This window comes from Nicotiana attenuata, unplaced genomic scaffold, assembly GCF_001879085.1.
Source record: "Nicotiana attenuata strain UT unplaced genomic scaffold, NIATTr2, whole genome shotgun sequence".
NCBI classification, from domain to species: domain Eukaryota; kingdom Viridiplantae; phylum Streptophyta; class Magnoliopsida; order Solanales; family Solanaceae; genus Nicotiana; species Nicotiana attenuata.
The window spans coordinates 20,503-44,816 of NW_017673581.1; the positions used below are offsets into that span (position 1 = coordinate 20,503).

The 24,314-nt window shown below is 39.6% G+C and overlaps 1 protein-coding gene across 1 annotated transcript; it reads right to left on the reverse strand.

Annotated features, from left to right (window-relative positions):
• Positions 1 to 592: 592 nt before the first annotated feature.
• Positions 593 to 4,515, reverse strand: LOC109216779 (RHOMBOID-like protein 1). Its single transcript, XM_019380966.1, has 6 exons — positions 3,991 to 4,515; positions 3,335 to 3,498; positions 2,826 to 2,989; positions 1,552 to 1,811; positions 1,164 to 1,284; positions 593 to 1,031 (listed from the first exon to the last, which is right to left on the reverse strand). Exons 1-6 carry the CDS (start codon positions 4,341 to 4,343, stop codon positions 906 to 908), a joined length of 1,188 nt encoding a protein of 395 aa, XP_019236511.1. The 5' UTR covers positions 4,344 to 4,515; the 3' UTR covers positions 593 to 905.
• Between the last annotated feature and the right edge of the window lie 19,799 nt (positions 4,516 to 24,314).

Genomic DNA, 24,314 nt, shown 5'->3' on the forward strand with positions numbered 1-24,314 from the left:
TTTTCGGGTAAAACTATAAATCTAAGAGTCAACATTCAAAGATTAAAAGTTTCAGGTGAACACAAAAAACCCGAGATCAAGCTTTCTGTGACGATAGTACTACTTCACCGCCAATCGATCATGACGAAAGAAAAATAAGTATCAAAGTTGTCATCTAAATCCCTAAGTTCTGCACTCTTTTTACCTTCGTCCGATTTTGTCCCAATTGAGCTTTTCCGACAAGGTTTTTAATGAGGCAGTAGCGAGGGTGAAAAGGATAAAATCTTCCACGTCCCAATCACATCAAATGAGTAACCGAAAAGTGGGGGGACTATCTGTATACGGTAAAAATCGGTCTCAAGAGTTGGGTAAATTAAGAAGCAACACGTGTCAAGGATGGCCAGACAACAGTGACTAAACCAAGGTGACACCGGATACAAGCCTGTGGCCGAAAAAGAGATAATTTAAGATATGACCGTTATATAAACGTTACAGAGACCCCAAGATTCCTCTTGATTTTATTAGCCTTTATTGGACTTTTTTACCTTTTAATTACCTTTTAATCAAAATCTAGTTTACATGGCTATTGAAATCCATACAAAATTAGTTATAATACAAGATTAAAAACAAAATATATCAACAATAGAAGGATTTACATATGGTGGTGTACACTGGTGAGAGCAATTACAAAAATACAGATGAGATATCTCTGAAAGTAGAACACAAAGAAAAGAAGAGGAGAAAGAAGAAGAAACAACAAAAATTTCACTGATAGTAATAACTATATGTAGATATATATACTTGTTTAAATGAAGGTTTACATAATTTTTTGTAGTCTCCAAAGCTTGTGTTCTTGGGCAATGGACCACAATAAATATTGCTTCATAATTTTCACCACAAACAATAGTTTTCCAACTATGAACTCTTCATTTGCAAAGTTTGGAACATAACATTTGAATCTCTATAGTGTTGTTGGGGTTTGACAAAATATAAGTCCCATTTTTATGATTAGATGTGCACGTCATGTTCATTTGGTTCCCTAGCTGGGTGGTCTGCAAAAAGAAAGTCGCATAAATAAATTTTAAGAGGCTACCCAACTTAAACTTTAAAGAAAATGCAAGAAAAAGGAAAAATAAATAAATTTAAAGCAATTCTAAAATAAAAATTAGATAGAGAGATTTTACCGCACAACGTGCTTCAGTACAGGACCATAGAGGGGTTGGCACACAACTTAAGTAATGACACCAAGAGCAATGTGCATTACCATCCCATCCACTTGTTAGAAGAATTAGGCCAAGGATAAACCTACACAATAAATGTAACCATTAATACCACATTTTTTAAAACAAGAAAATATTGCCGCGAGTTAACTTATATACACTGATAATGTAAAAAACAGCATTATCAGGTCATTCGAAAGATATTTATAAGTAATTCTTCATAAAAGTAAAATTTGTTATCTTGAAAATAAGACAGGTTACCTGCTACAATAAATAAGCTGGCCTATATTGTCGAAGTATAGAAGTAGAACTTATATTTTTCAAGAACCAAGAAATTAACAACATTACTTACCCAGTTAAAAAAATTGCTAATGACATAATCAATAGTATGTATTGATAAATCTTGTACTTGGATTTTTTTGATGCCGCAAAATAACCAGGAGGTGCTTTTTTTTTATCCACCCATCCAAATTGTGGACGAATCAAAAGGACACAACCAAGAAGAAATCCAGTTATAAATCCACCAAGATGTGCAAAATTGTCCACATGAGGAAGAATTCCAACAGCTAGATTTATCGCAATTATGAGGAGCAAAGTAAGCAGTGTTGCCAACTGTTTTGACAAAAACAAATTAATTAATCCATTTGCCAGAGATACCAAAGGAAATATGAAGTTTGGCTAGCCGAATTATACGAGAATTCAAATTTTCTATATTAACAATTTAAAAAGAAAATTACATTAGGAAAAAAGTCTAAATGTACCCATCTACTACACGAAATATTAAAATTTACCATTCGGTGTACTTTGGAGCCATCCATACTCTTACTGATGGCAAATTATCTTGTATTTGCTCTTGACTTTAACGAAGTTTCGGCGTGAATTGGATGTATTTTGTATGTCAAAATATTTCGGGAAAATGGACTTTTGACTTTGCTTTTAAATATTCATTGTATACTTCAGGTTGGGGTTCCGTCAAATCAAGGGCAAATACGCATCATTTACCAACAACAAGGGTATCAATATCTCCAAAGTATAAAAAGGGGTTCAAATTTTCTATATTGACAAGTTAAAAAAATTACATGAGGATTGAGGAAAAAGGTCTAGATATACCCATCTACTATATAAAATATTAAAATTCACCATTTGATATATTTTGGGGTCATTCATATTCTTACCGTTGGTAAATCTTTTTTTATTTGCTCTTGACTTTAATGGAGTTCCAGCGTGAATTGGATTAATTCCCGTATGTCAAAAATATTTTGAGAAAAGGGACTTTTAACTTTACTTTAAATATCCTATGTATACTTCGGGTTGGAGTTCCACTAAAATCAAGGGCAAATACGACATCATTTGCCAACGTCAAGGGTACCAATCATTTCAAAGTATAACGAAGGATAAAATGAACTATATTTCTTATACTAAATGGATATCCTTAACCCTTTTTACTCTTTACACTATAAAGTCAATGACAACTACAGGTAACCATCATACTAAGTATGATTATTAATATGAAAAACAAGATAAATTACCTGCTACAAGAGATTAAATTATACGAATAGCGAAAAAAATTCTTTACACTGCCAATGTGTATAAGCTAAATCCATTACCAAAGAGTTTAAACCATACCTTGTTTTCATATAATGTCCAATTTGTGAGGAGTTCAGATAGCATAGCTCCAAGTAGACCAAACAATGCACCAGAAGCACCAACAGAGATTTTTTTCCTCACAAATAGAGCTGATAATAGACTCCCTCCTACCCCAGCCAAAACATATAGCGGACCAATTCTCACTAAAAAAACAGATAGTAGAAGTTAGAAAGTAATTATGGCAGTACTGTTAAAATAAAGGTTTAATTTGTATAAGTTAAGTATAAAAGTCAGGAATTTCAATAAAAACGTTCAAGGGTGTTCAAAGTTTGATATATTTGTACAAAAAACGATATTTGATATATATATATACATGGACAATACAATTTTTCGGTGAAGGGTATTCAACTGACTACCCTTCGCTAGTTGTAACTCCGATCCGCCCATGGTTGTAGTAAGTAACGAGCAGTACTTTTCAAGTTACTTATTTCATCTATTCTGAATATTTAAGTTGATAATCTGGAAGTGTAAATTTTTTTTTTACGTACCAAATCCAAACTCTTGCTCAAGACGAATACCTACAAATAACAAGCTCAACATATTGGCAGCAACATGAAATACACCAGCATGTAACCACATGCAAGAAAGTAATCTCCATAATTGATGACCTTCAACCACTTTTTTCACGTCAAGAGCACCCAACTTTTGTAACCTATAAGAATAAAAAAAATGAACATGTCATTAGAACTTTAAATTCCTCAAAAACCCTAGATCAAGTGAAAACTTATTCGACATAACTCGGAGAATATTTATACACACAGAGTGGTGTACACATGATTTTGTGTAAACAGTATAGGCCTATTATACTAATTCGACCTGTAAAAGAGTTTAAGTTTAGGAGTATTTTTGTTCTAAGGTTTTACTTCTGTCTCAAATTGATGTTTAAGTTGCATTATTTTTCAAGAAGTGTCGGCATATTCTGCATATTGTTTTTTGGAAAAATACATTTAAATAAGCACATATAAGAAATTCTTCTTTGCATGATACCCCTTTCTAAATGGTGTCTCCGCCAAGATAACATAAATATTCTGAATATGTATAAAATACAGATAATTATATCTGTCTTATATATCAAAACAAATTATGATCAACATTTATTTTACCTTGAAGATCAAGGAAATAAAAAATGCAGAAAGGGACTTACGTTGTTGTGGAGGGACCAAGTAAAGGGTTCTCATGGACATCTTGAAATGCATAACGACCAAAGATCTCGGTTCCAAAGCAATTTTGACTATTACGAGGACAATCATTTACGTACATAACAAGGACAAAAAGACCAACATTGACAATTGCAACAATAGGTACTAGCCATGGAAACCATTTTGTATAGGGCTGATAATTAGGCGGCGGGCCCGGAGGACGAGATTGTTGGTGATAATAGTGTGCAGGGTGTCGATCACGTTCCTCCAGATTTGGACCACTGTCCCGAGGTTGAACTTTGATCGTGTCGAGGTCCGACTCCGGCGAAGAATTACTCGACGGAGTCCTCCTTCCCATAATGTTGCCTTGATCAAAGAACAAAACGGGGAGGAAGAAGGAGAAAAAAGAAATGAGGGGTTATGGATTTTTATGTGAAAATGTCCATTGGTTGATGCAGCACTAATTGAGGAAGAGCATTCCAATGGATTGCATGTTGTGAAACATAGGAGGAGAATACTAAGTTTTGTTTATTGAGAGAGCCTATAGTTATAGAAAGAGAAATCAGATCGAGGAGGTTAATAAAATTACGCAGGATGAGGGGTTAATTCTTGAGTTTTCTCAACCTACACTTATCATTAATTATGATTTGGTCCAATTTGGTTTAATTACTATACTCAATATTATGAATTGGTTCAATTTGGCTTAAAACTTTAAGATTTTATGTTCAACAAGATATTATATTTAATTGATCAATCAAAAACTTAAAAGGGTTTTCAATACTCACACTACTTTTTTCAAAATAAATGCCATTTGAATCGTGATTTGCGAACTCTTAATTAATCATTTCTACAAGTTTCAATAAATGTATAGATAGAGAGTATATAGAATTGTTGCATGAATTATATTCTTACTCTAAAATTTTACGACAAAGATGGTGATATTTCTGGAACACAGTGGTTCTGATGTAGCTAATAAGCTAAGGATTTAACCGAACTTAGTATTTTCACCATAGAATATAACATGTATGTGAAAAATATTACACCAAACTTTAACTAAGATTACATTCGTAATCCATAATTTCCAACGTACAATAAGCTCGGTGCTAAAATTCTTGTCTCTCTTGTCTCTTTTCGTTTTCTTGAGCCGAGGGTCTTTCGGAAACAGCATCTCTATCCTCCGGGGCAGAGGTAAGGTCTGCGTACACTCTACCCTCCCCAGACCTGTAGCAGCAATGGTCGTGGATGCTGTTTGATAGTTTGGAAAAGAGATTGAAGAGGATTTTGTTTATATTATTGAGTAGTCTTATAGTTTTGTTATTTCTACTTTAGTCTCATAGTATTAAGCATTACAATTAACTCCTTTTGCCCTTAGTGGATTCTAGAAGTAGGACATGTGTCTTTTTCTTAGAAGGTTTGTTACACAAACCTTGCTGTCACTATCCAGTAGCATATAATGCCAAACATTGTAGTCATGCAGGGATATTCAGAAAATATGACAATTGCTATTTTTAATTAATTTCTTCATCTCTCTTTTATTGCCTTCTTTCTTAAGTTTACATAGTAGTCGATTGCTACAATTTGGTATCAGAGCCTCAAATCTGGCAATCGAGGATGGTTGACAAGCAGAAAAATCAGTTTGATGAAGAAAATGGACTGAGAAGGGTTGAAGTTCAGCTGCGAAAATTCATGGAAAAATCGGAGAAAAAGATGGATAGATTTGAGGAGAAGCAGGGGAATTTTGAAGCAGAAATGGTGGAGTTTTCAGATTTTTCTAAGAGAATTGAGGAGATGTTGTTGCAAATGAGCAGCCAAAACAGGGCAGAACCCTCATCTTCTATACAAGCTTCAGTCGCTGGTGTTCACGGTGGATCTACTGAAGAAGCTGATTTATCTTCCGTCGGAGGTAACATACAAAACTATACACCTCCATTTTCACCTCACAATACCACTGGACTTCGAGCCGCGCATTTATCTTCACCACCTCGGTTGGGTAGTACATCGGCTCATTCACGAAACCAGGTTGAGACCGTCACTATCGCTCCCTTAAATCCTTCGGCGGCAGCTTTTAGATCGCCAATTTGTTCGTACCCTCTGACCAGTCAACCTTATAACAATCAGATAAGCTCGAGCCCCATGAATACCCAAGCTGTAAGCCCTCCAATTTACAAATACCAAATGACAACCCAACCATTTTTTCCACAACCAAACCCTTATCCAATTTCTACCCAGCCATACTTACCCCAATCGTACCCTCATCCAGTTAATTACAGTATAATCAATCCATCGGGGCAATTTTTTACTAGTCTTGTAACCCAACCCATTTCATACTCACTGACTATGAACCCAACATCACAAACTTCCTCTATCCCATTTGAAACCCTTCAACCAACTTCAGTGGGCTGGATTCCACCCAACCATAACGGGCCTAACTCCCTTGAATCTACGTCCAAGCTATTATTCCCTGAGTTCGACGAGGTAAATCCCCGAAGCTGGCTGAGGCAGTGTGAATTTTTTTTGATTTATATCAAGTGATGGATGATGAGAAAATTAATTACGTTGCCATTCATTTGAAAGAATATGTTGATCATTGGTTCGATGGTTATCTTGCTGACCATGGGGGTATTGTTACTTAGGCCCAATTTTGCTATGACATATGTGAAAGATTTGGAGACAATGATCTTGTGGAGATTGTTAAGGAATTTAATCGCCTTGAGCAAATTACTGATGTGGAAATATACCAAAGGAGGTTTGATGAATTAAAGTGTTTAATGGTGATACTTAATCCTGCATTGAAAGAACCTCATTTTGTATCGTGTTTCATTGGTGGACTTAAGCCCGATATACTTTTACTTGTACAATTTGCTTGACCTAGAACCTTGTTGGCAGCCTACAAATGTGCCAAGTTACATGAAAGATATTTTACTGCATTGTATAAGCATATAGATAAACAATGGTCTGCCATGACTTATATAAAACACACTCAACCCTCCCAGATCACTTATAAGTCCACGAACCCAAGAAATCCCACATACCAAAAAAAAAAATCCACCTATTGTGAATACCAAAAATCTAAACCAAAGAAACATGACTCTCGAAATGATGAGAGAGCAAAATTTGTGCTACAACTGCCATGACAAATATTTTCCTGGGCATGTTTGTAAAAACAAAACTCTAAATGCGTTGGAAGCCGAAGAGTTTGTTGATGCCGCAGAAAAGATTGAAGAACCAGAAGAAGGAGTGGTGGCTGAATTTAGGAAGAAGTAACATTGAATGTTATAATGGGCCGGAGCAAGGCCCTATCGACAATTAAAATTATACGGTGGGTCAAAGGCCAAAAGTGGTGGTGGTGTTGGATAGTGGATCGACCCATAGCTTTGTGGATCCACAGTTAGCAAAAATTAGTTCATCTGGAGTAGAGGATTTGGGCCGACCCATGAGGGTTAAGGTCGCAAATGGTCAGTATCTTAAATGTAGACAAGTGAGCAGACATTTTGAATGGAAAATTCACCATAAGAAGTTTGCCTTTGATTTTAGGCTATTGAAGGTGGGAGGCTGTGACATTGTGCTTGGCATGGATTGGGTCGACACTGTTGCTCCAATAGTGTTGCACACAAAACCATTAGGGGTAACTTTTATTTACGAGTCGGAATTGGTAACATTTATGAGCACTCCTGATGATGTGAAAGTCTCTAATGTGGACACCAAAGTTATTGCCAAGCTGATTAGTAATGGTCAATGCAACGTTGTGGCTCAAATGTTTTTGTTGAAACTGGACGAAAAGAAAGAGGTGGTGCCCCAGGAAGTGAAACTGTTACTGGGCCAATTTGGGGAGCAGTTTCAAGAGGCCAAAGGATTGCCTACTAGTCGTGATTGTGATCATGCCATACAATTATTTCCAGGTACTAAACCTATTAATTTGAGGCCTTATCGATATTCTTTTGAACAAAAGAATGCCATTGAAGAGATCGTGGCAGAAATGGTAAAGGCCCAGACAGTTGCCAAAAGTGTTTCTCCATTTGCTTCACCAGTACTTTTAGTAAAAAAGAAGGATTCTAGTTGGCGGATGTGTGTTGATTATCGCAAGCTGAATGATGCTACCGTAAAAAACAAGTACCCTATACCAGTAATAGAAGATTTGTTTGATGAATTACATGGGTCAAAAATTTATACTAAGTTGGATTTAAGGTCCGGATATCATCAAATTCGGATGAAAAAGGGTGATGAGTACAAGACACCTTTTCGTACTCATCATTGGCTGTGGGAATTCAAAGTTATGCCCTTCAGATTAAGTAATGCGCCCGCTACCTTTCAGGCACTTATGAATCAGATTTTTGCCCCTTACTTGAGGCAGTTTGTGCTTGTATTTTTTGATGACATACTCGTGTATAGTGCATCTTTACCAACACATCTGAAGCATTTAACAAGTTGTATTCAAGTTGCTAAAGGCAACAACCTAAGTCTATAAAAGATCTAAGGGGATTTTTAGGCCTCACGGGTTACTATCGAAGGGTTATAAAGAATTTTGTTACAGTTAGTAAACCTTTGACCAATCTACTGAAAAAGGGTAATTTTAGTTGGACCATAGAAGCAACTCAAGCTTTTGAGGAGCTAAAGCAAGCTATGGTACATGCCCCTGTACTTGCACTACCCAATTTTTCAACCCCTTTCATTGTTGAAGTAGATGCAAGTGGAAAAGGGATAGGGGCAGTTTTGATGCAAGGAGGAAGGCCCATTGCATTTATCAGTCAAGCATTAAGTTCAAGGCATCTTGGTCTTTCAACCTACAAAAAAGAGCTGATTGCCTTATTGTTTGCCGTGGAAAAATGGCGACATTATCTACAACCCAACCACTTTATCATTAAGACAGATCATTTTAGCCTCAAGTTTCTCAAAGACCAAAAGATTACTACCTCATTACAGCACAAAAGGATCACTAAATTATTGGGTCTTAGATACGAAATCCAATACAAAAAAGGAATTGAAAATGTGGTTGCAAATGCACTTTCAAGAAAATTTGAGGAAGGAAATTGTTCTGGACTCTCAGTAGTCCATCATAAGTGGGCTGAAGATATAATTGAAAGCTACCAAAATGATGCAGTGATTCAACACATGATTACACATCTAAGTGTGGATCCTAATGCTGCTCCAGGAGCGCAACTTCAAGATGGCATTCTCAGGCAAAATGGAAAAGTCTAGGTAGGTAGTCATGGATCTTTAAGGCAGAAGCTAATTAATGAGATGCATTCTATGCTATTCAACAGAGACTTAGATCTCTGTTTTATTGGCATACACTATTACAAGATGTCAAAAATCAGGTGAAAGAGTGAGATTTGTCAAAGAAATAAGGGTGAAAGTGTTGCTTACCCAGGTCTTCTACAACCACTGCCAATTCCTTCAAGAGCCCAGGAACATGTAGCAATGGATTTCATCACTGGTTTGCCAAAATCCTATGGGTAGGACTCAAAACTTGTGGTAATTGATAGATATACAAAGTTTGCTCATTTCTTTGCATTATCTCACCCTTACACTGCTAGTCAAATTTCACAAGTGTTTTTAGATAATATCTGCAAACTATATGGAATGCCTAGTTCTGTAGTTTCAGATCGAGATCCAATTTTTATTAGTAGTTTTTGGAAAGAGCTTTTCAAGGGATTACATGTACAACTAAAGCCAAGCACTGCTTACCACCCACAAACGAATGGGCAGTCTGAGAGATTAAATCATTGCTTGGAAACATACCTCAGATGCATGACTGGTCATAAGCCATCTGATTGGAGCAAATGGTTAGCCTTGGAGGTGTTCTGGTACAATTCAAACTTTCACTCAGCAATTGGGATGACCCCCTTTAAGGCTTTGTATGGCTACGATCCACCGCAACCAACATTCGAGCTTGTGGCCCAAACGAAGCTTGATTTAGTTGATTTAGTATTGAGGGAAAGGCAGCTGATATCCAAGGTCCTTCAAGACAATCTCACCAAAGCGCAAGTCAGAATGAAAACTTATGCCGATGGGAAAAGGAAAGAAAGGAATTTTTCAGCTGGGGATTGGGTGTTCTTGAAACTACAACCTTACCGCCAGACCTTAATAGCAGTACGAAGAAATCTGAAGCTTTCAGCTCAATACTTTGGTCCTTATGAGGTGATTAACAGAGTTGGTCCAGTAGCTTATGAGCTCCGGCTGCCATTGGGATCAAAGATACATCCTGTCTTTCATGTTTCACAATTAAAGAAGAAAATTGGAGAAAAGACTTTTGCCACTCAAGATTCACCTTATTGCACTAATGATGGTCAAATTTTGACAGAGCCAGTGAAGATATTAGAAAGGAGGATGGTTTAAAAGAAGAATAGGGCAGTGGTTAAAGTATTGGTTCAATGGGCTAATTTGGCCCCTGAAGAAGCTACGTGGGAAGAATATTCCTTTTTGAAGAGTCAATTTCCAGCCTTTAAACCTTGAATTGCATCAAGGTTCGTTGAGGGGGATGGAGTGTAGCAGTGGTCGTGGATGTTGTTTGATAGTTTGGAAAAGAGATTGAAGAGGCTTTTGTTTATATTATTGAGTAGTCTTATTGTTTTGTTATTTTTACTTTAATCCCATAGTTAAGCATTACAATTAAGTCCTCTTGTCCTTAGTGGATTCTAGAAGTAGGACATGTGTCTTTTTCTTAGAAGGTTTGTTACACAAACTGTGATGACCCAAACGGTCATCACTTGTTTTAAATTAAATTCTATGTTTCTGAGGCCTTGAAAACTTCATTTAGAGTCACCTCAAATTTGCGTGCGCAGTCCGGGCGCGCAACCGGAAAGCTTAAATATGAAAATCTATGAAAATTTATAAAATTTGGTTATAAAATGAGCTAATTTGACTTCGGTCAACGTTTTGGATAAATGGACCCGACCCGTGATTCGACGGTCCCGGAGGGTCTGTAGGAAAATATGGGACTTAGTCGTATGCCCGGGATCGAATTCCGAGGTCCCAAGCCCGAGAAATGAATTTTTAAAGAAAATTATTTTCTCGAATTGTTAAGAAAATTTGAATTGAAATATGATTAGAACATGTTGGTATCGGGCCCATATTTTGGTTCCGGCACCCGGTACAGGTCTTATATATGGTTTAAGTCATTTCTGTAAAATTTGGTGAAAAATGGATGTCATTTGACGTGATTCGGACTTAAATTGCAAAAATTGATGTTTAAAGAAGTTTTGAGAAAAATTCATTGATCTTGAGATTTAATTTGATGTTCATGATATTATTTTGATGATTTGATTACACGAATAAATCCGCAGGATATTTTTGAAGTTTTGTGTACACTTGGTTTGGAGTTCCGAGGGCTCGGGTGAGTTTCGGGTAGGTTCCGGGGTGTCTTAGGCTTAAAACGGAGCTGTTGTAGGCTCAGAGAGGTGCAGGACCTCTGAACAGGGCAGTGCGGTCCGCACGATATGGACTGCTGCCGCAGAGAGGCTTGTGCGGCCGCACTAGTTTTGGTGCGGTCCGCGGTGAAGAACAATTCACTGGTCCGACTTCGGAAGCCTATATCTTTTGATCTACAAGGAATTTTGAGATGATTCAAAAAGTGAAAGTTGTAGACCTTCGTGTCTAGTTTCCAGAAAGGTAAAGAAATCACAATTTGGACATCTGTATAGAAAGTTATGGCCAAAATACTGAGACCTGTCACTGCAGAACACAGGAAGCCTGTGCGGCCGCAGTTGATTTTGTGCGGTCCGCACAGGGCATCTGAGGGCAGTATATTTAGACGGGATTTTCAGTTATTTTTCATTTTTTAAGACCCCAAAAGCATAAGAGGCGATTTTTGAAACAACCTTTCTTCTTCAAATCAATTGTAAGTCATTTTTAACTAGTTTTCTTCAATCATTAACATCTTTTAACATGATTTCAACTTCAAATCATTGATTTTTATGGGGGTAAGTTGGTGTTTGGGTAGAACCTAGGTTTCAAAATTGGGNCGAAGGTTGATGTCGTGCATATCGTTATTATATGATTGATTTGGCGGACGAGAGTAAAAGCACGAAGGGTGATGTCGTGCACACTTCTATTATAAAATTGCTTTGGTGAGGACGAGAGTAAAAGCACGAAGGGTGATGCCGTGCAAATTGTTGATTTCTGATTCTCGTTGATATTTTAGTTATGTTGTTTCTTTCCTTACTTGATGCTTTCTATTCGGAACTGTTATCTCCCCACAGCATATTCCCTCTTCCCACATTGACTGGTTATTTCTGTATTTCTTTTTCCGCTGTATATATTTAAACTGCACAGGTTTATTTGGTAGTCTGGTCCTAGCCTCGTCACTACTTCGCCGAGGTTAGGCTAGGCATTTACCAGCACATGGGGTCGGTTGTGCTGATACTACACTCTGCACTGTGTGCAGATCCCGGAGCAGCTTTTGGACAGTAGTTGGAGTGCTTCCTTCAGTCCACCCGGAGACCCATGGTAGACCTGCAGGCGTCCGCAGGCCCTGGCGTCTCCCTCTATCTCTATTTCCTGTTTCATTTTCTTTCGTTCAGGAACAGTATATTGTATTTTCTTCAGACCCTGGTTGTAGTAACTCTTAGACAATCTGTGACACTGTGACACCAGATTTGGGGTATTTGAGGTTTTAAAAGTTGTAATAGACACTGATTTCCGATATTTCACTGTTATCTTCCGCTTAATTATTTAAAGTTCCGCTATTTTCATGTTATCGCTGGTATTTGTTAAAAAGAAGTAATTTGTTAACGAAGTAGGTAGTTAAGTTTTGGATTGCCTAGCTCCCAATAGTAGGCGCCATCACGACTCCCGAGGGAGGGAAATTCGGGTCGTGACAAGTTGGTATCAGAGCTCTAGGTTACATGGGTCTCACAGTTCACAGACAAGCTTAGTAGAGTCTGAGGGATCGGTACGGAGACGTCTGTATTTATCCCCCAGAGGCTACAGAGTTAGGAAAATTTCACATCTTTGCTTTCCTGTCGTGCGGTTTGGTTTCTCAATGCTGATTGAATTTCTATTCTATTCTCTCGCAGATGCCGAGAACGTGCGCCTCCTCATAAGCTGACCAGCAGCCCGAGCCCCCAGCAGCAGCTCCCACGAGGGGCAGAAGTCGAGGCCGAGGCCGTGCTAGAGGCCGAGGTAGGGGCAAATCTCAACCCCGAGCAGCAGCACCAGTAGCGGAGCCTCAAGTTGACTTGGATGACGAGGTTCCGGTTCCAGCAGTTCCAGTGGGCCCAGCTCAGGTCCCATAGAGGTTTATTGCTACCCCAGTTCTTCAGGACGCTCTGGTCCGTCTAGTGGGCCTTATGGAGAGTGTCACCAGGGCAGGTTTGCTCCTTGTAGCACCAGCCGTCTCTCAGGCTGGAGGAGGAGCCCAGACTCCTGCTACTCGCACTCTGGAGCAGGTAGCTCCCGAGTTTCAGACTCCAGCAGCTCAGCCAGTTGGAGCGGTTCAGCCGGGTGTGGTAGCTCAGACCAGCGATGGTGCAGCCATGTCTGCCGATGCTTTGTGGAGATTGGACAGGTTTACCAAACTCTTCACTACTACCTTCAGCGGTGCATCTACTGAGGATCCCCAGGATTATCTGGACAGTTGTCACGAGGTTCTTCAGAATATGGGGATTGTTGAGGCCAATGGGGTTGATTTTGCTACATTTCGCTTGTCTGGATCCGCCAAGTTTTGGTGGAGGGATTATTGCTTAGCTAGACCAGCAGGATCGCCAGCCTTGACCTGGGAGCAGTTCACACAGCTATTCCTGGAGAAGTTTCTCCCTATTACACAGCGAGAGGCCTATCAGAGGCAGTTCGAGCGCCTTCAGCAGGGATCCATGACTGTCACCCAGTACAAGACCAGATTCATAGATTTGGCTCGCCATGCTCTTATTATACTTCCCGCGGAAAGCTAGAGGTGGGGGTAGAGGTTCTAGAGGTGGAGGCAGAGGTACTAGAGGTGGAGCTCAGGCCGCTAGAGGTGGAGGCCAGCCAGCAGCAAGCCGACCCAGAGATGTGGTTCAGGGTGGTGAGGCCCAGCCCCGATGTTATGCTCTTCAGGCCAGGCCCGAGGCTGAGGCTTCAGATGCAGTTATTACAGGTACGGTTCTGGTTTGTGATAGAGATGCTTCAGTGTTATTTGATCCAGGGTCTACGTATTCGTATGTGTCATCCTATTTTGCACCGTACCTGGTCATGCTGATCACGCCCAACTATGCCTTATAAAAAGGACAATGCGGTCGCTGCAAATATAATCCGGTTTACAAGTCCGGAGTCGAATCCCACAGAGAACTAAGGTTTAGCTACAGCTGTTCACTATCACCAAGAAGACAAGCTTGAACAATTCCTAACTTATAGATATTAAGATTCTTGTGTTTAACTAATTAACTAACAAATTAAAATAGTAAATTAACAACTAACGATACTGAGGGTTAGAGAAAAGATTAAGGAGGTCTAGAGTTATGATTTCCCCTATTGTCGGAATCCTTCCCGCTATGTCTTCTATAATTTCCCCTAAGTATTCTCTACCGATCATGAGCACTCTTATTACCGTAAATCTCTCCCGAGTAATTACGACAATTTACTAGACGCACTCTCCCAAGCTACGCTAGCTGGCTTTTAATACAGCTCACTTCAGATCGCACCCAAGGCTTCATTATCCCTAATCCTACCTTTAAACCCTCGGTTATTGATCCCTCATATACTCTGGGAGTGGTGTTGTTCAACAATTACCTAAATATGCACTCTCTCCCGAGTTATGCATACTAAATAGGCACAGCTAATTGAGAGCTCTTCAATCAACCAGAATATAAACGTAGTTGAACAAATAGAGAAAAGCTATGGCTCAATTATATTAAAACATAACAAGAATTTATCCTACAAAAGGTTCTATCAAAACTCTAGATAACAAATTAGCTATTCATAATAGTATGTAAAACTACAATACTAAAAGTCATAACCAACAATGAAAAATAGGAAGAGGAAGGAAAAACTCGTAGAAGAATTCTCCGCCTTGCTCCCAATGTGTTCTTGCCTCCAAGGGTGTTGTCTAACCCTAAAGTAGTGTCTCTCCGCCTCCTTAGGTCTAATTTGTGCCCAAAATATGTCCCCTTCTTGTTCTTGGCCGGCCTCCTTTGTTTAATATAGGGTTTAGGACTTAAAATCCCATGTTTTGCACTTTAGTCCCTGAAATTTTCGCTCCCTGCCGCGGTTTTGCCGCGGTCGCGGTGGAACCGCGGCCAAACATGCCCTCTGATTCTTCAGTTGTCCGCGACCATCTTCTACCGCGGTTCTGCCGCGGTCNTGAGGATTAGGGCATCCGATGTCCCTAACACAGCTTTCCGCACTCGGTACGGGCATTACGAGTTCTTGGTCATGTCATTTGGGTTGACCAATGCCCCAGCAACTTTTATGGATTTGATGAACCGAGTGTTCAGGCCTTATTTGGACTCGTTCGTGATAGTCTTCATTGATGATATTTTGATATATTCCCGCAGCCGGGAGGAGCACGAGCAGCATCTCAGGGTGGTTCTTCAGACTCTGAGGGATAGTCAGCTATATGCTAAGTTCTCGAAGTGTGAGTTCTGGTTGAGTTCAGTTGCATTCCTGGGTTATGTTGTATCAGCACAGGGTATTCAGGTTGATCCGAAGAAGATTGAGGCAGTCAAGAACTAGCCTAGACCAGCATCAGCTACAGAGATCCGGAGTTTCTTGGGATTGGCAGGCTACTATCGTCGGTTCGTGGAGGTGTTCTCATCCATTGCAGCCCCGATGACCAGGTTGACCCAGAAGGGTGCCCAGTTCAGATGGTCGGATGAGTGTGAAGCGAGCTTTCAGAAGCTCAAGACAGCTCTAACTACGGCACCGGTATTGGTTTTGCCCACAGGTTCAGGACCTTATACAGTTTATTGTGATGCTTCCCGTATTGGGCTTGGTGCAGTGTTGATGCAGGATGGCAAGGTCATTGCCTATGCTTCGCGGCAGTTGAAGATTCATGAGAAGAACTATCCGGTTCATGATTTGGAGTTGGCAGCCATAGTTCACGCATTGAAGATTTGAAGGCATTATCTGTATGGCGTGGCATGTGAGGTATTCACGGATCACAAGAGTCTTCAGTATTTGTTCAAGCAAAAGAAGTTGAATTTGAGGCAGAGGAGGTGGTTGGAGTTGTTGAAATATTATGATATCACCATCTTATATCATCTGGGAAAGGCCAATGTGGTGGCCGATGCTTTGAGTAGGAAGTCAGCCAGTATGGGCAGTCTTGCTTATATTCCGGTCGGTGAGAGGCCGCTTGCTTTGGATGTTCAGGCTTTGGCCAACCAGTTCGTGAGACTGGATGTCTCTGAGCCCAGTCGTGTGTTAGCTTGCACGGTCGCTCGTTCTTCATTAGTGGAGCGTATCCGTGATCGGTAGTATGATGATCCCCATTTGTGTGTCCTTAGAGACACGGTGCAGCGCGGAGGTGCCGGGCAGGTTACCTTAGATGATGATGGAGTTTTGAGATTGCAGGGTCGAGTTTGTGTGCCTAATGTGGATGGGCTCCGAGAGTTGATTTTAGAGGAGGCCCATAGCTCCCGGTACTCTATTATCCGGGCGCCGCAAAGATGTATCAGGATTTGCGGCAGCATTATTGGTGGCGTAGGATGAAGAAGGATATTGTTGCATATGTAGCTCGGTGTTTGAATTGTCAGCAGGTTAAGTACGAGCAATAGAGGCCTGGTGGTTTATTTCAGAGGATTGAGCTTCCCGAGTGGAAGTGGGAGCGGATCACTGTGGACTTCGCTACTGGACTCCCGCAGACTCGGAAAAAGTTCGACGCAGTATGGGTCATTGTTGATAGGCTGACCAAGTCAGCACATTTCATTCCTGTGGCAGTCTCCTATTCTTCTGAGAGGTTAGCTGAGATCTATATCCGGGAGATTGTTTGACTTCATGGTGTGCCCGTGTCTATCATTTCGGACCGAGGTACGCAGTTTACCTCGCGCTTCTGGAGAGCAGCTCAGCGAGAGTTGGGCATGCGGGTTGAGTTGAGCACAACATTTCATCCCTAGACGGACGGGCAGTCCAGGCGGACTATTCAGATATTGGAGGATATGCTCCGAGCTTGTGTCATTGACTTTGGAGGCTCGTGGGATCAGATTTTGCCTTTAGCAGAGTTTGCCTACAACAACAGCTACCAGTCGAGTATCCAGATAGCTCCTTATGAGGCTTTATATGGTAGGCGGTGTCGGTTTTCGGTTGGGTGGTTTGAGCCGGGGGAGGCTCGGTTGTTGGGTACAGATCTGGTTCAGGAGGCCTTGGACAAGGTTAGGATTATTCAGGATAGGCGTCGTACAGCTTAGTCCAGGCAAAAGAGTTATGCAGACCGCAAGGTTCGAGATGTGGCTTTTATGGTCGGTGAGCGGGTATTGCTCCGAGTGTCACCTATGAAGGGCGTGATGATATTTGGGAAGAAGGGCAAGCTTAGCCCTAGGTTTATTGGTCCATTTGAGATTCTTGATCGAGTGGGAGAGGTGGCTTATAGACTTGCATTGTCGCCGAGCTTATCAGCCGTGCATCCAGTGTTCCATGTGTCCATGCTTTGGAGGTATCACGGCGATCCAACCCACGTGTTAGACTTCAGCACTGTCCAGTTGGACAAGGACTTGTCTTATGAGGAGGAGCCGGTGGCTATTCTAGACCGGCAGGTTCGTTAGTTGAGGTCGAAGAGTTTTCCTTCTGTTTGTGTTCAGTGGAGGGGTCAGCCTCCTGAGGCATCGACCTGGGAGTCCGAGTCCGATATGCGGAGCCGTTATCCCCATCTTTTTTCCGACTCAGGTACTTCCTTCTTATGTTCGTTCGAGGATGAACGGTTGTTTTAGAGGTGGAGAATGTGATGACCCAAACGGTCATCACTTGTTTTAAATTAAATTCTATGTTTCCGAGGCCTTGAAAACCTCATTTAGAGTTACCACAAATTTGCGTGCGCAGTCCGGGCGCGCAGCCGGAAAGCTTAAATATGAAAATCTATGAAAAATTATAAAATTTGGTTATAAAATGAGCTAATTTGACTTCGGTCAACGTTTTGGGTAAACGGACCCGGACCCGTGATTCGACGGTCCCGGAGGGTCCGTAGGAAAATATAGGACTTGGGCGTATTCCCGGGATCGAATTCCGAGGTCCCAAGCCCGAGAAATGAATTTTTAAAGAAAATTGTTTTCTGGAATTGTTTAAGGAAATTTGAATTGAAATCTGATTAGAACATGTTGGTATCGGGCCCGTATTTTGGTTCCGGCGCCCGGTACAGGTCTTATATATGGTTTAAGACATTTCTGTAAAATTTGGTGAAAAATGGATGTCATTTGACGTGATTCGGACTTAAATTGCAAAAATTGATGTTTAAAGAAGTTTTGAGAAAATTTTATTGATCTTGAGATTTAATTTGATGTTCATGATGCTATTTTGATGATTTGATTACACGAATAAATTCGTAGGATATTTTTGAAGTTTTGTGTACACTTGATTTGGAGTTCCGAGGGCTCGGGTGAGTTTCGGGTAGGTTCCGGGGTGTCTTAGGCTTAAAACGGAGCTGTTGCAGGCTCAGAGAGGTGCAGGACCTCTGAACAGGGCAGTGCGGTCCGCACGATATGGACTGCTACCGCAGAGAGGCTTGTGCGGCCGCACTAGTTTTGGTGCGGTCCGCGGTGAAGAACAATTCACTGGTCCGACTGGAAGCCTATATCTTTTGATCTACAAGGAATTTTGAGATGATTCAAAAAATGAAAGTTGTAGCCCTTCGTGTCTAGTTTCCAGAAAGGTAAAGAAATCACAATTTGGACATCTGTATAGAAAGTTATGGCCAAAATACTGAGACCTGTCACTGCAGAACACAGGAAGCCTGTGCGGCCGCAGTTGATTTTGTGCGGTCCGCACAGGGCATCTGAGGGCAGTATATTTAGACGGGATTTTCAGTTATTTTTCATTTTTTAAGACCCCAAAAACATAAGAGGCGATTTTTCAAACAACCTTTCTTCTCCAAATCAATTGTAAGTCGTTTTTAACTAGTTTTCTTCAATCATTAACATCTTTTAACATGATTTCAACTTCAAATCATTGATTTTTATGGGGGAAGTTGGGTGTTTTGGGTAGAACCTAGGTTTTCAAAAATTGGGGATTTGGACCTCGATTTGAGGTCCGATTTCAAAACAAATTACATATTTGAGCTCGTGGGGGAATAGGTAATCGGGTTTTGGTTCGAACTTCGGGTTTTGACCACGTGGGCCCGGGGGCGATTTTGACTTTTTGGGCAAAACTTTGGAAAATTCATTTCCATGCATTCAAATTGATTCATTTAGCGTTTATTGATGTAATTAAGTAACTTGTGGCTAGATACGAGCGAATTGGCGGAGGAATCAAGGGGTAAAGCTATAATTGAAACTTGAGTTGGCTGTGGAAGTTCGAGGTAAGTGTTTGGTCTAACCTTAGCTTGAGGGATTAGGAGTTGAGTCATATTTGCTATGTGGTTTTCGTTGTGTACGACGTATAGGCAAGGTGACGAGTATCTATACGTTGGTGTCTAGTATGACCGTGAGTCTTTATATTGTGAATATCTTGATTTCGTTGTATTCTTCATGCCTTGGTGATGATTTCTAGTTGTTGTGAAAAATTTGTAGAAGGAATGGTGACCTTTGAACATCTTGGAGCATTGGCTCGAGTTATATTCTGAATTGTGAAAGTATATGAGATGATTGAACCCTTGGAGCATTGGCTCAAGTGGTAAAGTGAGTTATGAAGTAGAAGTGAAAGATAGAGAAAGAGTTATTGAAATGTTCCCTTGCCGGGATTTAATTATTTAATTGTTGTTCCCTTGCCGGGATTTAATTATTTACTTGTTGCTCCCTTGCCGGGATTTAATTGTTAAATCGTTGTTCCCTTGCCGGGATTCCTATATGTTCTTGTTTATTTCCCTTGCCCTTGTTTGTGATTGTTGTTTGGGTGAGGAAGAGTGTTAAAGCACGAAGGGTGATGTCGTGCATTGTTTGCTATTGTGAGGAAAGAGTGTAAAGCACGAAGGGTGATGCCGTGCCGTACGATGTACCATTCCCTATCGATTTTCATTGATTATATGGTGAGGAAAGAGAGTAAAAGCACGAAGGGTGATGTCGTGCATATCGTTATTATATGATTGATTTGGCGAGGACGAGAGTAAAAGCACGAAGGGTGATGCCGTGCACACTTTATTATAAAATTGCTTTGGTGAGGACGAGAGTAAAAGCACGAAGGGTGATGCCGTGCAAATTGTTGATTTCTGATTCTCGTTGATATTTTAGTTATGTTGTTTCTTTCCTTACTTGATGCTTTCTATTCGGAACTTTTATCTCCCTACAACATATTCCCCCTTCCCACATTGACTGGTTATTTTTGTATTTCTTTTTCTGCTGTATATATTTAAACTGCACAGGTTTATTTGGTAGTCTGGTCCTAGCCTCGTCACTACTTCGCCGAGGTTAGGCTAGGCACTTACCAGCACATGGGGTCGGTTGTGCTGATACTACACTCTGCACTGTGTGCAGATCCCGGAGCAGCTTTTGGACAGTAGTTGGAGTGCTTCCTTCAGTCCACCCGGAGACCCAAGGTAGACCTGCAGGTGTCCGCAGGCCCTGGCGTCTCCCTCTATCTCTATTTCCTATTTCATTTTCTTTCGTTCAGAAACAGTATATTGTATTTTCTTCAGACCCTGCTTGTAGTAACTCTTAGACAATCTGTGACACTGTGACACCAGATTTTGGGTATTTGAGGTTTTAAAAGTTGTATTAGACACTGATTTTCGATATTTCACTGTTATCTTCCACTTAATTATTTAAAGTTCCGCTGTTTTCATGTTATCGCTGGTATTTGTTAAAAAGAAGTAATTTGTTAACGAAGTAGGTAGTTAAGTTTTGGCTTGCCTAGCTCCCAATAGTAGGCGCCATCACGACTCCCGAGGGAGAAAAATCCGGATCGTGACACAAACCTTGCTATCACTATCCAGTAGCATATAATGTCAAACATTGTAGTCATGCAGGGATATTCAGAAAATATGACAATTGCTATTTTTAATTAATTTCTTCATCTCTGTTTTATTGCCTTCTTTCTTAAGTTTACATAGTATCCGATTGCAACAAGACCTCATTTGTGGGAACTCTGGGTTGTTGTTGTTGTACAACATTCCAAACAAGCCCATGTCAAAAAAAAATCCTAATCTTTTTAAACTATTCGAAATAAACATTCTTGTCTAAAAAAATGCTTTTTTAGCGAGTGGTCTTGATTCGCTTCTTCTCCGCCCCATCTTCATCATCTCTCCTTGGAATAGTGAGACAACTCCAGCCGCTAGCCCTAAACCTCTATGTTTGCTGATTCAATGTTCATCTTCTGATTGCCCTTGTCACAATCAATAAGAATTGAGCTACAGATCTCTCTTTCTCTCTTTCTCCCTCTCCCTCTCTCTCTTTAACAATCCCACTACTTCGTTTTCTCGTCATTTGTCTCTCTCTCTCTAGGGTTTTAAGGTTGTAGCTTATACTTAAAACCTGCTAATCCTCTTCTCTCTCCTCTTGTAAATCGAAGTACGCTATCGTTTTGTCTTTTTTTGGAATGGGAGTTCCTAATTATGTGTACAATATTGCTTTTTGGAAAGCTGAAAGTCAGTGTATAATAAGTGTAATAATATATAAGCACTAATTATACCCATATTATACAATCATTCTATATACTAATTATATACTATGTATAATGTGCATAAGCAGCATAAGTAACGGAAGAAAGCAGCATAAGGAACGGCCAATTGTGGTCTGGAACGTCATGGATTAGCACCTGGACGTAGGGGTGTCAATGGATATTAAAAACCGACTAAACCGATCGAACCGTACCATACCGAACCGATTTTTAGGTTTCTTTTAATAAAACCGTTGGTTTTTATATAAATCTATAACCGTACCGATAATTGTAGGTTTTTACGAAAATAAACCGAAAAAATACCGAGCCGTACCGAATAAATTTTACAATGTAAAAAATATATTTATATGTTAAGTTTAAAAATAATAGTGCATTACATTTTTTGTTGGGTCTTGGAATTATGAAATAGTACAAGCCAATAAGTAGTTAAACTCAAAATCCTAATTTCCAAACCTATTATGCTACTTCTATTGAAACTAAATTATTTCCAGCATATTCACTAGCAACACAAGGTATTGTAGCGATTAAGAGTTGCAACCTATAATGTATTGAATATATTTACTTTCATATGAATTAGATTTATCTTTTTGAAATGTTTAATCTTCTATAGACTTTATTCTTGAATCCTAACTTGGTTAACATATTTCCACTCGTGTGATTTATATTTTTTTGTGTATTTGTTAAGTTTCGTTTACGCTGCTGTAGAATATTTGATGGATCTATACTGTAGACGTCTTTCATATTTTCTTAATTAATCACCTTTTATATTGTAAAAATATCTTAGAGAGTTTTGCTAAGTCATATAAAAGTATTGCATTCTACTTCTACTAGTGACTTTTACATGACATTTAAAAAAATTACCGAACCGTACCGATACCGAAGAGAAAATGATATGATTGGGACGGTTTCGAAAAGTCTAATTTTGGTTATACATAATAGAATAACCGAAAAATCGGTATGGTACAAAATTTATAAAATAATTGGCCGAACCGAACCGTTGACACCCCTAACTGGATGTCACGATCCAAAATCCCTGCGAAGGAATCGTGATGGCACCTAATCTCTAAAACTAGGTAAGCCTAACACATAGCGAAAATATAACATATTTTACTAAACAGTTGTTGAACATGAACCAGCAATTTCTAAATAAACCGATAGTCTCAACATGATGCAATAACCCAAAACCGGTAGTACAAGTCATAAGCCTTTCTAGGAGTAATTATACATAATGAATACATCACTGTTCCGGAACAAAAGGAAACAATGGAAATAAATACAATAGAAGGTGACTTCAGAGCCTGCGAACGCCCAGCAGGTGTACCTTGAAGTCTCCAGCCTCACCAAGCATAAGTCTCAAAACCAACTCGATCCGAAGTACCTGGTTCTGCACAAAAAAATGTGAAGGAGCGTAGCATGAGTACACCACGGTGGTACCCAGTAGGTATCAAGCCTAACCTTGGTAGAGTAGTGACGAGGATAGGTCAAGACACCTACCGAACATATAAACTTGTGAATGATATGACATAAAGTTAACAAGGAAGGGATATCAACATAATGCCAATAGCAGACAGAAATCAAATTACAAACAGTAGTAACGATAAGGGGAACACGAATGGCAACGAGAAATAACCAAGTAATCAAGTAATAACGTAGTCGGGGTACAGATGAAGTATAAATGTGTTCAAGTAGGGAAAACGATGTCAACTCAGCCAATCAAATCATTTCTAATACGCAAATTTCAATAATTCCCACTTCTCGTAATCTCATATCATAAATCACAATCTACAAACCATTAACACATGTGGCATCTTGTGCTCACATTTTATAACTCACTTCGCACAGAAAAATCCACATACTACTCGGTACATAATATCCGTATCAAATGCTAATTAGGATGTTCAAGAGATTTATTTATATATCGTAAAGTAAAATTTCAGTTTCTGAACTAAGTAGGAATTCAATGAGAAAAATGAGTTTATTTTAGGAATCATTTGGGTGAAGAAAATAACATTTTCAAATAATATAGCATCAGATAAGCTACTAAATTTAATATAGGATTTATTAACCTAAAACATAATAACAATTCCTTTTAAGTAAAGTAAAAAAAACATCAGAAGGGTAAGGAGATTAAGTTGAAAACTCAATTTAAGTACCATATGACAACTATTAGAAATAGTAAAGTACCGAATAAAATAACGAGTTTTAACTTAAAAGTCACATAAGGTAAGCATGTTATTAATTCTTTTTTTTTAATATCACTATATCACTAAAAACTCAGCCGCACATGAGGAAATGACTCAACGTAGTGAATTCACCTTGAAAACCAATTCACTAGAATAATAATATTACGAAAAAACTCAGGAAACGACGCAAGGCAATGAGTCAATGACAATAACTCAATCCTCAGAAAATAGTGAAAAATCGGAAACACAAATTTTCAGAGTATCGTACGAAAGAACCAAAGCCAATATAATACAACAGGGAATAGAAAACACAAAATATGTTGCGTTGCGCAACCCGATCCCACCATATAATGTCAATATCATAATTCACCCTTATTCCGCCATATCAAGTCACCCTTATTTCACCTGTTGCGGCATGCAACCCGATCCCATCATACACTAACAATATCATAATAATAAACAAATTATATTGTGCGCTC